This window comes from Muscardinus avellanarius, assembly GCF_963383645.1.
Source record: "Muscardinus avellanarius genome assembly, chromosome: 15".
In the NCBI taxonomy this organism is placed as follows: Eukaryota; Metazoa; Chordata; class Mammalia; order Rodentia; family Gliridae; genus Muscardinus; species Muscardinus avellanarius.
In genome coordinates, this window is record NC_137801.1 from 65,191,011 (window position 1) to 65,206,543 (window position 15,533).

The following is a 15,533-nucleotide window of genomic DNA, read 5'->3' on the forward strand; positions in this document are numbered from 1 at the left end:
CAGTGAAACCCTGTTTCCAAATAAAATATAAAAAATAGGTCTGGGAGTATAGCCCAGAGGTAGAAAGCCCCTGGATTCCATCCTTGGCACCACAAAAAGAAAAGACATCCTTGCTACATTTCATATTTAATCCTTGCCATATTTCATATTTAATAAGATTCTTCCATCTTAAAACCTTTTGAAATATCTCAACCAAAGAGATTCATGTTAGCCCGGCGTGGTGGCGCACGCTTGTAATCCCTGCATTTGGGAGGCGGAGACAGAAGGATTGCACAGTTTGAAGCCAGCCTTGCTGGCTTAGGAGACCCTGTTTCAAAATAAAGAATAAAAAAATAGGTCTGGGAGTGTAGCCTGGAGGTAGAAGGGTTTCCAGGAACCCCAGTACCACCAAAAAAATAAAAAAACCAAACGAAAACCAAAACCAAAAACCGAGATTCATGTTAGAAAAAGAATAAGACCAAATACTCTTATTTCTACATACAAAACCCCTAAGAGGAAATATTTTTACTAATACAAAAGTTTATTTAACAAAAAGTTTCATATGAAAATGTACACAACCCCATTTTTGTGTCAGTAAAACAGGCCCTTTGGAGAGAGGATGTGGATTTCTGTTCAACAGCCATTATACTCGTTCCAAGGCTTCTAACATGATGATACTATTTCCTCGTATTACCTAAAAAAGAAAAAAGTAAATCTGAGAAGAAAAACTCATTTAGCATATATATTAATGATTAAAACATTCCATCCTTCTTTGTTCCTTCCTTTCCTTTTTTTTGACCTCTGAGCTACACCCCCAGCCCTATTTTTTTATTCTTTATTTTGAAACCAGGTCTCACTGAGTTGCAAAGGGCCTCACTAAGTAGCTGAGGCTGTCCTCAAACTGCGATTCTCCTGTCTCTTGTTTTGAAATAAAGAAGGCTGGTTTTGAAATAAATGCTGTGGATCACAGGTTGCAAAAAGCCTCAGCAATGTACTGTCAACAACCTAACAAAAAGGGCTAAGGGGAGCTGGGTGTGGTGGTGCATGCTTGTAATCCCAGTACTTAGGAGGCTGAGACAGGAAGATATGGATTTGTGGCCAGCCTCAGCTACTTAGTAAGGTCCTGTTTCAAAATAAAGAAGAAGAAGAAAAAAAAAAAATCAGAACACTCTTAGGTTCAATCCCCAGCAACACAAAACAAAACCAACCAACCAACCAAACAAAAAACAACAACAACAAAAAACAAAACAAAAAACAGTTTCTTCTTTGATAAATTCCCTAGTGGTAGAGTTAGACAATTAACTAAAAAATTATCTTTTCAGCTGGTGTGGTGGCGCAAACTTGTAATCCCAGCATTTGGGAGGCTGAGACCAGAGGATTGCGGTTCGCGGACAGCCTCAGCTACTAAGTGAGGCCCTCTGCAACTCAGTGAGACCCGGTTTCAAAATAAAGAATAAAAAATTGGGCAGAGGGTGTAGCTCGGAGGTCGAATGCCTCTGGGTTCCATCCCCAGACCTGCAAACAACACAACAACAACAACAACAACAACAACAACAACAACCCCCAAAAACTTTTCAAATTAGAATTGAGCTAGGTATAGTGGCATACACCTGTAATCCCAGTGCTTGGGAGGCTGAGACAGGAAGATTACAGGTTCTAGGAAAGACTCAGCAAGTAGTGAGACGATCAACCTAGCAAGAACCTATTTCAAAATAAAAAAGCGCCAGGGGTGGTGGTGTCAAGTCACTTGTAATCCCAGCTTTCGGGAGGCTGAGACAGGAGGATCTGGGTTCACGGCTAGCATCAGCTACTTAGCGAGACCATTTCAAAATAAAAATACAAAATAGGGCAGGAGGTGTAGCTCAGAGGTCAAATGCCTCTGGTTTCCAACTCCAGGCCCAGAAAAAAAAAAAAAAAAAAAAGACTAAAAAATAGGGCCTGGGGGTATAGCTTGAAGGTAGAATGCCCCTGGGTTCCATCCCCCGTACCACACACACAAAAAAAGCCTTGCTAATTGGTGGAGGCTAATTTTCAACCTGCTGTCATCCTGTCTCAGCCTTCCAAGTACTGGAATTACAAGTGTGGTCCACCACGTCCTGCTTCTGTAACTACTTTTAAATTCTGGGTGTGATAAACCAGAAAACCCAAGTTAACTATGCAAAAGAGAAGTATGACTTGTTAAAAATGCAAAACCTCAAGTTCTACCTTACACTTACTGGGTTTTAGCAAGATACCTTGGGGAGTCATATACATGCTAAAGTTTGAGCATTCTTACTATAACAAAGGATTAAGGGCCTTTCTTATGTAATAAATATAAAAAATGCTTTGTGATATTTGGGATTGAACATAGGGGTATTCCACCTTCTAACCACATTCCCAGCCTTTTTGTTTTTGTGGTGCTGGGGATTGAATAAGGGGCATTCTAAGCTACAACCTGGCTCTTAATTATTTTTTAGTGGTACTGGTGAGAGAACCCAGGGGCATTCTACCTCTAAGATATATCGCAAGTGCTATTTTATTTTTTGGTGGTACTAGAGATGGAACCCAGGGGCATTCTACCTCTGAGCTATACCCCCAGCCCTATACAGGGTCTCACTGAGTTGCAAAAGGCTTAAGTAGCTGAGGTTGTCTGCAAACCTCAATTGGCCTCAGCCTCCTAAATGCTGGGAATTACAAGCACCACCCCCCCTTTTACTTTGAAACAAGGTAATCCTTCTGTCTTTCAAATACTGGAATTACAGGGATCTACTACCACTCTTGGCTGTAATTTGCCTATTACTTAAGTAAAGAATTCCAATTTAAAGATTGATAAAAGGTACGTTAATACATAATCACAGAAAAAAACCCTCTAGGACAAGCCTCATCCTTACTTACCACCATTCCAATATTGTTCTGTTGCCCACTGGTTGCCATCTCCACGCATTCATCTATCACAAGATTCATAAAGGGATCAAAGCCCCGTAATATTCCTTGGACATGCCTGCCACCATTTAACTTCACTACAAAAAAGGAAAAAGGACTTTTAAAAATCCCATCCATTAACTATCAACGATTCATTACAAATCAGATTGGATAAGACATAGGTAGTTGAGAAGTTTGACCCATTATCCTTACTACATGCCAAGCACAGGGCCACATATTTTATATTTACGTTTGTACTTTAGTTTATATGAATCCTATATAAAGTTACTATCTTTACACACCAGGATCTGAGGTTGGGTTTAAAGTTATATAGATCCTGTATGGCGGAGCTGAGACTCAAGGTTTCTCGTCTCTAAAACCCATGCTTTTACACTCTATATGCTTCAACTGCTGCACCAGAAAGGTTTTTAGATAAGGTGAACGATCCTGTATTCCTTATACATTACCAAGAAACAAGAGTAGGTGGCTCCACGTCTAAGTCCTTTGTTGCTTACTGATAAAATTTCAAGTATTATAACACTACAGTTCAAGGAGAGACTCCACTGGAGCAACAGAGGAAGGAAAGGTGACTTGATGAAGGCAACAATTCAATAAATAATGCCATACACATATATAAAATGTGTCACACCAATCTCAATAACATGTATGGAGAAAGGGAGGGGGTGGGGTGGGATCCAGAGGGAAACACACCAAGTGCTGTGTTCATGTATGTTCCTATCATTCCAAATCTCATTATGATGTATGATTACCATGCACCAGTAAGTATGCGAGCATTTTTTTATTTGTACTTGGGATTAAACCCAGGGGTGTTCTACCTGAGCTACACACCCAGCCCTTTTTGAAACAGGGTCTTGCTAAGATGCTGAAGCTGGCCTTGAACCTCAATTCTCCTATTTTGTCCTCTCTGGAATTACAGGTATGCACCACCACATCTGGTCCAATAAAAGTATATTAAAAATAAGTAAATTAGCTAGGCGTGGTGGTGCATGCTTGTAATCCCAGCATTTGGGAGGCTGAGACAGGAGGATCACGGTCCGCAGACAGCCTCAGCTACTTAGTGAGGCCATTTGCAACTCAGTGAGATGGTTTCAAAATAAAGAATAAAAAATAGGGCTGGGGGTGTTGCGCGGAGGTTGAATATCCCTGGGTTCCACCCCCAGTACCGCAAAAAAAAAAAAAAAAAAAAAAAGTAAATTGTTGAGACCCTGTTTCAAAGGGAAGAATAAAAAATAGAGCAGGGGTGTATCTCAGAGGCAGAACACCCCTTGGATCAATCCCCAGCACCACATACACACATGGTAAATTTGTTTAGCTAGATATTTAATAAACCTTATTGGGAGTAAATCAGAGGTTCTGTGTGTTTTAAATTTTTATAAAATGGATGATATCAATAAAAAGGGAAGAGAAAACAACAAACTTACATGACAGCTTCTTGTCCATAAATCTGAAACAAAAGAGTAAGAATTATATAACTCATTTTAAAAACTTTTAAGACACATAAGCATAGAAATATAGTTAAAATAAAATATTTTCCTATATATATGCAATAGGAACATATTTTTTTTCCTTTGTGGTACTAGGGGCGGAACCCAGGGGCATTCTACTTCTGAGCTACACCCTGGCTGTATTTTTTATTCTTTATTTTGAAACAGGGTTTCACTAAGTTGTGAAGGGCCTCACTAAGTAGCCGAGGCTGGCCACGAACCACGATCCTCCAGTCTCAGCCTCCAGAATGCTGAGATTACAAGTGTACGCCACCACACCCAGCTGACTTTTTTTGCGGTACTGGGGATCGAATCTACAGGAACTCGACCTCCTAGCTCTATTTTTTTTTTCTTTATTTTGAAACAAGGTCTAAGTCGCTGAGGTTAGTTGTGAACCCAGGATTTTCCGGTCTCAGCCTCTCAAGTATTGGGGTTACAAGCAAGCCGTCACTACACTTGCTCTAAGTTAGATAGTATATAAAACAATGTGCTTTGGGATGAGGCAAGATAACAAAAATGGAATATGTATAGACTATATTAATCTACAATGAGTCTTCATGCTAATTTGAATTTCAGAAACATTACTGTTGCTCAGAACTATGTTGCTACCACACTTAATGTTCAGTGACTCGGTTTTATAATCATAACAGATAGATTTGGTTATACTCTGGTTATTTCCAAAATAGTTATTAAAACATACCCAATTCAATAGGTATTTAATTTCATATTTAAGATAGTTTTTTTTTGTGTGTGTGGTGCTGGGGATTGAATCTAGGGACATTCTACCTCTAAGCTATACCCCCAACCCAATTTTTTATTCTTTATTTGGAATAGGGTCTAAGTTGTAGAGGGCCTAAGTAGCTGAGGCTGTCCACGAACTGGGATCCTGTCTTAGCCTCCCAAGTTCTGGGATTACAAGCATGTGCCTCCATGCTCAACTTTAATAATTGTTTTATTTAGTATTAAAACTTTAAGTTTTCAAGATAGTTTTTTAGAAGCCAGGTGTGGTGGTGCACGCCTGTAATCCCAGTACTTGGGAGGCTGGAAACAGGAGAATTGCAGGTTACAGGATGGCCTTAGCAAGCAGGGAGACTCTCAGCAACCTAGTGGGACCCTGTTTCAAAACAGGGCTTTGGGGGAAGGTGCAGCAGCAGCTCAAAGGTAGAATGCGCCTTGGTTTAATCCCAAGTACCAAACACACACACACACACGAATATATATATATATATATGCATGTGTACACACACTTTAGTAAAATAAATGCCTACTTTGAAACTCTAGATAATTTGAGCCAGGCATGGTGGCGCACGCTTGTAATCCCAGCATTTGGGAGGCTGAGACCTGGAGGATGGCAGTTCACGGACAGCCTCAGCTACTTAGTGAGGCCCTTTACAACTCAGTGAGACCCGGTTTCAAAATAAAGAATAAAAAATAGGGTAGGGGGTGTAGCTCAGAGATCAAATGCCCCTGGGTTCCATCCCCAGACCCGAAGGAAAAAAAAAAAAACCCTCCAGATAATTTGAATAAAACAAGAAAGTAGGACAGATTGAGTATTTTTCTTTTTCAGTGCCATGTAGTTAAATCTGTTTTTACTTCTTCCAGTTGTAGGTCAGAAAATATGAAACTTTATTCATATTTTCTATGAATGTGGGAGGATTGAAAGATAAATAAGACACAGTATAGCTGAAGGGAGAGGCATATACATTTGCAAATAAGAGTATATTTGTATTTATGTAGCATGATGAATAAAACCTCATATATTTTGGGCGGGGTATTAGAGATTAAACCCGGGGGGCATCCTATATCCAAGATACATCTCCAGGCCTATTGTATTCTTTATTTGGCAACAGGGTATTACCATGTTGCTGAGAGCCTCATTAAATTGCTGAGGCTGGCTTTGAACCTGTGATGCTTCTGTCTCAGCCTACCATTGGGTTTACAAGTTTGTACCACCAAGTTCAGTATGTCTAACTTTTTTACAGGAGCAGTAACAAATGGCCCCCATAAAAAAATATGTCTACACCAGAAAAATTGATTGTTGTATTTTTTTTGGGGGGGCGGGTTTGGGGATGGAACCCAGGGGCATTCGACCTCTGAGCTACACTCTCTACCCTATTTTTTATTCTTTATTTTGAAACCAGGTCTCACTGAGTTGCAGAGGGCCTCACTAAGTAGCTGAGGCTGTCCGCGAACCGCGATCCTCTGGTCTTGGCCTCCCAAATGCTGGGATTACAAGCGAGCACCACCACGCCCGGCTTTGTTGTGTGAATTCTGCACGTCCCCTTTTTTGGTACTGGAGACTGAATCCACGGGGTTCTACTCCTAACCTTATTTACTTGTTTATTGTGGTACTGGGATTTGAACCTAGGGGCAGTCTACCTCCGAGCTACATCCCAGCCCAATTTTATTTTATTTTTTGAAACAGGGCCTCACTAAATTGCTAAAGTGGGCCTCAAACCTGTAATCCTCCTGTCTCAGCTTCCCAAGTACTGGGATTATAGGCATGCAACACAATATTCATATTCTACCTATTGTTTATTTTGAAACTGGGTTTCACTAAATTGCTTAAAGTCTCATTAAGCTGAGGCTTAGGTCGGGCATGGTGGCACAAGCTTGTAATCCCAGCATTTGGGAGGCTGAGACAGGAGGATAGTGGTTTGTGGACAGCCTCAGCTACTCAGTGAGACCCTGTTTCATAATCCCCGCGCTCGGGAGGCAGAGACAGGAGGATCACGCAGGTTTGAAGCCAGCCTTGCTGGCTTAAGAGACCCTGTTTCCAAATAAAAATAGGTCTGGGAGTGTAGCCCGGAGGTAGAAGGGCTTCTAGAAACCCCAGTACCACCAAAACATAAGTAAATATTTAAAAAAATTGCTGAGCTGCCTTGAATCTGCAATCCTCAGGTCTCAGCCTGGCAAGTCCTGGAATCACAGGTACTACATCCCACTACTATAAGATACACCACCACTGTTCCCAGTGATCTGCCACATTTTGTTCAATCCAGATGACATATGCAGAATTTCAGCATTGCATGATATAAAAAAGAGAACTACTCAGTAGACATAAAATAGGTTAAGTTCAGGCAAGAAGTGTTTGAAGAGACTAAGCTTTAGATGGTATCTTACTTACTGCCGGGCTTGGTGGCACACACCTGTAATCCCAGTACCTGGGAGGCTGATTGGTTTGAGACCAGCGAGACTCTCAGAAACCTAGTGAGCCCCTGTCCGGAAACAAAAAAACCAAAAGGGGCTGGGAGTGAAACATGGAGGCAGAATGCCTCTGGGTTCAATCCCAAGTATCACATACACACAAAAAAACACAAGGGTATCCCATCATGTGATTCTACGGATGGCAAAAACAAAACAAAAACCCCGCTAACTCCAAACTAGTCTTTTCAGGTTAATAAGTAAATGCTCTTACACAGTTGTAATATTAGAGCAAGACTATCGTACGTGTATCGAAACATCACATGCCACCCCACTAAATTAAATAAAAGGGGGGAACAAAAGTGCTTCTCAGTAAAAGCTCAAGGGAACTACTACAGGTTCTTTAAGGTTAAAGAGGCTTTTGGGTACCTTATATACTCTTAAAAATCTTCATTCCAGCTACCACATTTTCGTATACGATCACCCCCTCCGGCCACTGTATTTAGAAGGAGAGGCACTGGAGGACTTAAAGCATTGGGGCGAGCGTGTGGGCAACGTGGGGTCGGGGCTGGGAGCAAGGCGTCGGGATGGACGCGCCCTGGCTCGCCTTTGGCAGCCGGGCGACCAAGGCCGACGCGCGCGGTCCGAGCGGGCTTCCGGCTCCCAAGCGTCGGCTGCTGGCCTGGATCTTAGCGGCCAGGGGCCGAGGCAGAAAAAAGGCGTGGAGGCCCAAGCCCCTCGGCAGGGGCGCGCCGGGCCGGACGGGAACGGAGAGCGTCTAGGGGCCGGGGGCACGCGCAGGAGCGGCCCCTCTCGGCGCAGCCCGCCCACATACTTACTTCTTCAGCTCGGGAGGATGAGCTTTGCTCATGTTGTCTAGGAGGTAGGCTCAGCGAGGCTTTGGAACGGAGTTCGCGGCCTGCCCCACGTTCCCGCCGTCGCCTCGTCGCTTTACGGCTGACGTCACTGTCCCGCGTCAGCCAATCGCTTTCTGATAATTTTTACGCCTCGCCTCGCGATACTTAGAGGAAGCCGGAGCCGGTTGGCCAGCCACTGGCTTCCGGTTGCGTAGTTAGCGACTGGCCTTGAGGGAGAGGCGGGGCTTCGGGTCTATTTCCTTTGTGTGGAACTGAGATAATAGTCTCTGCCTGGTTTCGGGGAATGCTGGCAACTGCTTTCTCTTTGTGGTCATGACACTTCTTTTTATATACCGAAAGGAGACGAGCCCTAGGGGAATAAGCTCTAATATTTCTTTGGCACGGGTTCTTACAGCGTACTGTTGGGCCAAGCCTAGGCGTCTCCTAATAGTCAAACGGTCTCCGAGCCAGAAGCAAGCTCTTGGGCCTATCTCCAACACTTTGAATCTAGAACTCTGAAACATTACTGGTTGACAGTCCTGTAATTTTTTCTGTGGTATTGGGGATTGAGCCCAGGGGCATTCTATGAACTACATCCCCAGCCCTATTTTATTCTTTATTTTTGAAACAGGGTATCACTAAAATGCACAGGGCTGTTTCTGAGGTTGGCTTCATGCCTGCGATCTTCCTATATCAGCCTTCCAAGTACTGGGACTACAAGCATGCACCACTTTGGCTCCGGTAATCCTTTTGACACTGCCTCCAGACCGCCCCCCCTCCATTCACCCTATCACTGCCCCTTATATATAAAGCATGAGATGTTGCATCCAGATAGTCTCTGAAGTAGCGACCTTCCGTATCAAATGCATAAGTAACAAGTGGGCTCCCACTTGTTTCCAGTTGTTACTCCAAAATAATAAAATGGATTTAAGCTGGAACAGAAGGGCTTGATTTTACATAAGGTGTAGTTCTCCAAAATTAAACGTATTCCTAATGTTCAGGATCAGCTCCATTCAAATATCAATGGATAAAGATTTTAAACACATAATTTATTTTCTACTTTGTTGCTCAAAATCCATTGAACTTTTCTAGTTATCAGTTGTTAGTGTTCAGTTGAAACTGGGAATGAGATTCCAGTATTATTTTTTTTTTCCTTACACAAACAGATCTCAAGCCATATCCTTGTCTTCCCTCAAAGCACTTCCCGTTTACAGTGAACCAGTACTGGATCTGAACATGTAACTAATTTCCACTCTTCTGGACATCTTAAGAAATTTATTTCACACATAACAAGGAGGAGCATACTGAGAAAGTGATATATTCACTGCCCAGATACAAGGAAAGAAAACACAATAGTGGGGAAACGATGAAACTTTAAAACCAAACCACTAGGAAAATATATCACAGCCTTGACACAGCAAACAGGCTATTATTATTTCAAGTAGTAAGTTGGTAAAAAGACAACATGGTCCTTATCCAAAAGATAAAGATGCCATGCCGGGGCAGGAACATAGCATGTTGCAAAAGCCCCAGGCAAAAATGGTATTTGGTAAAGGGTGGGTGTGCATGTCCCTCCTTTGCTCTAAAGGAGTTAGCTTGTCTCAGCTCAAGCTGCTTGTTCTTTGACCTTCTGGATGCGCATCCCCTGTTAACTCAGAGGGCCAAGTAACCCATGCTGGGTGTAGGCTTTTATTCCAGTATGTTCTATGAAAACCTGGGTTTTCCAAGTCCAGTATTTCATAGGTCTCTTAACTAGCCAGCAGCTCCTACTTTACTGATTATTCCCAGATACTGGTGTATAAATATCACAATCCAAAGCCCTTTCCTTTGAGAGGAAAGTGTCACTAAGATTGCCCTGTCACTCTGCTGGAGAAAGCCTGAGAGCCCACATGCCAGCGAAGAAGGCTCTGCTGTTCACTGCGACATTGCTTCTCATGGTTTTACAATGGTCTCCCGGCTGAAACCCATTAAGAATCCACATCTTGATCGCCAGTAAAGGATAGACACAAGGAACCTTTCAAAGTTCTTATTAGTCTCTCTTCCAACTCCACATCTTAAATCTACTCCAAGAAAAATAAAGACCTGAAGATAATTTTCCCCCTCCTAATTAGTGTCTTCCTGGATTTTGTTTTACAGCTTATGGAAAATGGTATGGCAATGCTTCTGGCAAACAGGAGGCTGGTAAAAAGAAAAACAGAAACATCTTCTCAAACTATCAGATCGTAGGCAGGTTGGGGGAACCTGTCAGCCTGTGGGTACATGTACTGTTAAGTACCATCTGATGCTTTGAAGGGCTCTGGCTTGGTATGAGGGCGATCCCTACTGCCAGTCAAGCACTCACCACATTAAATTAGGCTTTAGAAACTCTCCTGTGCTACCTTTCACGTAAATTTTAGCACCAGTGTTTTCCATTTCACTTTCTAGGACCAAAACACAAAGGAACCAGTGTCTAGAGGCAAGCGACATTATGCCTTAAAACTTGTTGCCACCCTTAGTTTCTTCATGTAAAAAATTGCTTAAAAGATTAAGATTCCCTTTCCTCTTTTTAAATAGATTCCTGCTGTGAGCCCCGATGGCCACCGGCAAAGACTTTATTTCCCAATGGATGAGAGAGATTCCTTCATCTTCTTGGTCATAGTTGGGATGAGGTGCATGTGGTCATCCACACACTTGGTCACACAACTGTCCAGCTGCCGCTTCACCTGAAGCTCCTTACTCCCTGCGTCCATCGAATCTTTGGCTTTGTCATTGCAGTGCATGGTACACCGGGCCAGGCGGTCCTAAGACAAGAGAAAAAAAGAAGTGAAGGCTGAAAGCTGGGCTCTATTTACTGTGCTCATGATGTGCTGCAGACCGGACACATATCGTCTTGGTTAGCTAAAGGGATGCTAAGTGCAATTAGTATCCCGAAAAGGATACCAAGACTGTCTTGGCTGAAACAGAAGATGGGACCAGGAAGGCTTAGACAAACTATTACTAGAAAGCAAGGGGACGAGAGGATCAATTGTACAGAAGACTCTGGCAATGAGTGAGAAGTTACTGTTAAGCCAGGCATGGTGGTGCACGCCTGTAATCCCAGTACTTGGGAGACTGAGACAGGAGGATCACAGGTTCAAGGACCGCTTCAGCATGTGAGGCCTCCTGCAACTTAGGGAACTCTGTTTCAAAATAAAAAAATAAAATCGGGCCGGGGTGTTGCTCAGAAGTAGAATGTTCCTGGGTCTAATCCCCAGTACCACAAAACAAAACAAAAAACACCAAGATCTCACTAAGTTGCTGAGGACCTCGCTAAATTGCTGAGACTGGCCTGGAACTTTCGATCATCTTGTCTCAGTCTCCTAAGTACTGGACTGTGATTCTTTAATGTCTGTCCTTGTTATAAAAAAACACTCAATCTAATTTAAATACTTATCAAGCATCCACTCTGTGTCAGGCCAGGCACTCTCCTAATGTAGAATACAGCAATAAGTAAAACAGATAAAAAGTTCTTGTCTTCAGGGAACTGATGTTTCAGCAAGGGGAGAGAGACAAATAAATGGAGGTGCTGGGTTTAGGAGCGAGGCCTGGTCCAGAGACCTGAATGTAGGAGTTTCATTAGAGAAGTTGTTAGGAAAGAGATAAGGACCAAGGACAGCCTGGGCGCTCCAGTGCTCAAGAGGCTGGACAGGGAACGTGCCAACAAAGAAGGCCAAGAAAGAGTAGCTAGGGAGGGAGGTGGGAAACCAGGAGCGAGGTCTCCTGGTAGCCAAGTGGATGAAGTGCTTCAAGGAGGAGAAGGAGCCACGGTGTCACTGATGCAGGTGGGTCCAGGAGGATGAGGACTGAGCAGTACCCACTGGATTTGGCACAACTGCAAGGGAGAAAGTTATATAGCAATCCAAGAATCTGAGAGAAAGAGGGGGGGGGAGGGAGGATATGTGAATGAATGAATATGGAAGGTTTAAGTTATACAGCAATCCAAGAATCTAATTTTCATCTGGACATAATGGTGCACATCTGTAATCGCAGTAGAGGCAGGAGGACTTGCAGGTTCAAGCTGAGACTCTCAGTGATCTATTGAAACCTTGTTTCAAAACAAAGAATAAAAAGGCTGGATGTATAGCTTGGAGGTAGATCGCTCCTTGGCTCAATTCATTAAAAAAAAAGGAAAGAAAGAAAAAGAATTAAGTTTAAAAAAGAATGAAACTTTCAAAGACCTCATCTACAAAATTAGCTGTCAAATGAACAAAGAATCCCTTTGGAGTTCTATGACCTTGGAGAAGTTATACCTTCATAATGGTAGTGACTGAAGAATTAGGGATAGCAGAATATAAAAATGCACCATATATTAGGTATAATTTCTTTCTTTTCTTTTTTGGTGGTACTGGGGTTCCTGGAAGCCCTTTTACCTCCAGGCTACACTCCCAGACCTATTTTATACTTTTTTATTTTTGGAAACAGGGTCTCTTAAGCCAGCATGGCTGGCTTTGAACCTGCGCGATCCTCCTGTCTCCGCCTCCCAAGCACGGGGATTACAAGCGTGTGCCACCACGCCTGGCTTATAATTTATTTCTTTAAACACAAAAAAACTAATTTATTTATATTAAGACCTGGTCTTGCTATGTTGCCCAGGCTGACCTTGAACTCCTGGGCTCAAGAGAGGCTCCTGTTTCAGCCTCCTGAGTAGGTGGGACTCTAGACGTGTTATCACTGAGCTCAGTCAGGTGTAATTTTTTCATGTGAATGGAATCTCAGGATATAAAAGACCGGTTCAGGAGGGGGGCTCTGCTTTCAAATTCCAGAAAAATACATAGAGGAAGTAAAACGAAGTCATGGCTATCCTTTATTCTAGAGGGAAAAAGGGGACTTTTGGTAACCTGGGGAGGTAGGTTGTGAGCTAGGCATCTGTCAATGCTCGTATAAATGTTTCCAGTGACACAGGAATGTTCTCTGGATGTAGCAAGTAGGGGCAGTCCTGGGAGGATGTGCAAGCCCACAAAACAGTGGGAGGGTCTTCTACTCTGTACATGTTCAAGACTATCTTATTCTACTTTCCAGAGGATTCTGCTATTTTAAAAAACCGAGTTCATAGCTGGGAGTGGTGGCGCACGCTTGTAATCCCAGCATTTGGGAGGCTGAGACAGGAGGATCGTGATTCAGGGACAGTCTCAGCTACTTGTTTCAAAATAAAGAATAAAAAATAGGGCTGGGGGGTGTAGCTTGGAGGTAGAATGCCCCTGGGTTCCGTCCCGAGTTCATATATATTTCAGGGAATTTTATATACACAGTATATGGACTGTATCTGGTACTTAAACGTGCGGAACAGCAGCAGCAAAAGGCATAAGGGTTTCTGGCCATAAACTCCCATGATAAGTGCCTTTCACACCACTGTTTCTATGTGAAAATACGATTCAACTTAATGTTCAACTTCCAAGATTCCCCCCCCCCCAAAATGTCAAAACCTGTGACAACTGGTTAGCACAGGACAGTTATAGATGTTAAAACAACCATGACCCTAAAGCCAAGAGATCTGAACAATGCTCGTCATCTGCAAAAACGCACCCCAAGGCCTGGAGACCCCCGGGATACCCCTCACCTGGAACCTCTCCAGCTCGCTGGTCACCAGGGCCTGCGCTTGAGCCAGGGGCGCGTGGCAGCGCTCGATGCACTGGTGCACTTGCTGCATGGATGCCTGGTTGTCCTCACAGCAGCTGGCGCTGCAGCGGAACATGAGGCCCTGCGGGAAGAGGGCAGAGCCCAGTCAGGTAGGAAAGCCACGGGGTAGGGAGGCCACGGAGGAGGGCTGAGGGTGAGGGGCCCGCTTCTGTATGTGCACCCCCCCCCCTTCCATCAGAATAGAAGTCAAGACCTTAACCCACACCTGGGAAAATTATCCTCTGCGCCTAGGAGATGTGCCGTGGCCTTCTTGCTAGCTCATGGGCACTTGTTGCACCATGGCTGGGAAAGGAAGATGGAGACACGTCAGATGAACCCGTGTTCTCAAAGCCACGTGCCAACAGGCTCAAGGTTCAGAGGTCAGCGACCTGGCAATATACTTCCACCAGGGGGCAACCGATCCCTTAATCAAAGCCTCAACGGGCAGTATCAAGGAAACCCGTAATCCAGCGAGAGGGGTTGGACCCACGACCACAGATCTTTAGGGGGTCAGGGCAGAGCTGCGCATGAGCCAGCGTTGTGTGATGGGAGTCTGGGGCCACCCGGGGGCCGGGGGCGTTCACCTTCCCGGCCTTTCACCCCCCTCCGCGTCCTTCCCGGACCTGGGGCTGCGGGAGGGGAAGGTGGGGGAACGGACGCCGCCCCCGGGGCCCCAACTCCGGCCGAGGACCCCACGCCCGGCTGGGCCGGCTGGGCCACGGCCTCGAGCGCGGCAGGGCGCACGGGCTGCGCCGGCCAGCCGCGGCCGAGCCCTGCGAGAGGCCAGGTGGGCTCAGAGGGCGCCCGGACTCCCAAGGGCGCCCAGCCCCGGCCTGCGGGATGGCGACCCGGAGCCGACCCGGCCAGGACGGGCCGAGCGCGAGCCCCACTACCTGCATCTTCCGGATGTTCTCTCTCTCCACGCTCTTCACCATGGAGTCCACCGCCTCCTGCACCCGGAGCTGCTGCAGCTCCGCCATGGCGACCCCGCGCTGCGCGGCGCCGGCGCCCACATGGGCTCCGCGCAGTCCCGCCCTCCGGCCCGCGCCGCCCCCTGGCGTCCGAGCCGAGCAACTGCACGGCGCGCGCCGCCCTCCGCCCGCCGTCCGCGCAGCCTCCGGCCTCGGCCTCCGCACCCGCGCCCTCCCGCTCCCCCTCGGTCCCGCTCCACATTCTTAAGAAGATATTTAATGGCCTTAGCATACAGATAAACGCCTAGCTCTTTGGTGTGCAGATTGATGAATTTTTAACAAGCCTTGCCCATTGCTGGTCTCTACACCCCCTCCTGCTGACCACCCCTGCTTTCTATCTGTAGGTTACATTTCTCATTTCTAAAATTCTAAAATTTCTCCGGGCGTGGTGACACATACTTGTAATCCCGGGATCTGGGAGGCTGAGAAAGGTGGATTGTAGGTTCTCGGCTAGCTTCGGCTATTTGGTGAGGCCCTCTGCAACTTCTTGAGACCTTGTTTCCAAATAAAGACTAAAACATAGGGCTGGGGCGTGTAGCTCG

General features: G+C 45.1%; 2 protein-coding genes across 3 annotated transcripts; both read right to left on the minus strand.

Moving 5' to 3' along the window:
* Positions 1–622: 622 nt before the first annotated feature.
* On the minus strand, positions 623–8,400 carry SNRPG (small nuclear ribonucleoprotein polypeptide G; the record flags this gene model as incomplete). Of its 2 annotated transcripts, none has more annotated exons than XM_080711151.1 (4): positions 623–673; positions 2,857–2,978; positions 4,323–4,345; positions 8,369–8,400. In XM_080711151.1, the coding sequence occupies 4 exons, from the start codon at positions 8,398–8,400 to the stop codon at positions 623–625; spliced, it is 228 nt and encodes a 75-aa protein (XP_080567277.1). The 2 variants fall into 2 exon arrangements, with proteins under 2 accessions (XP_080567277.1, XP_080567276.1); XM_080711150.1 differs by having other exon boundaries at positions 2,854–2,978.
* A 2,577-nt stretch (positions 8,401–10,977) lies between these two features.
* On the minus strand, positions 10,978–15,035 carry FAM136A (family with sequence similarity 136 member A; the record flags this gene model as incomplete). The annotated part of the gene is made up of 3 exons (XM_080711308.1): positions 14,914–15,035; positions 13,962–14,102; positions 10,978–11,166 (listed from the first exon to the last, which is right to left on the minus strand). The coding sequence occupies exons 1-3, from the start codon at positions 14,998–15,000 to the stop codon at positions 10,978–10,980; spliced, it is 417 nt and encodes a 138-aa protein (XP_080567434.1). The 5' UTR covers positions 15,001–15,035.
* Between the last annotated feature and the right edge of the window lie 498 nt (positions 15,036–15,533).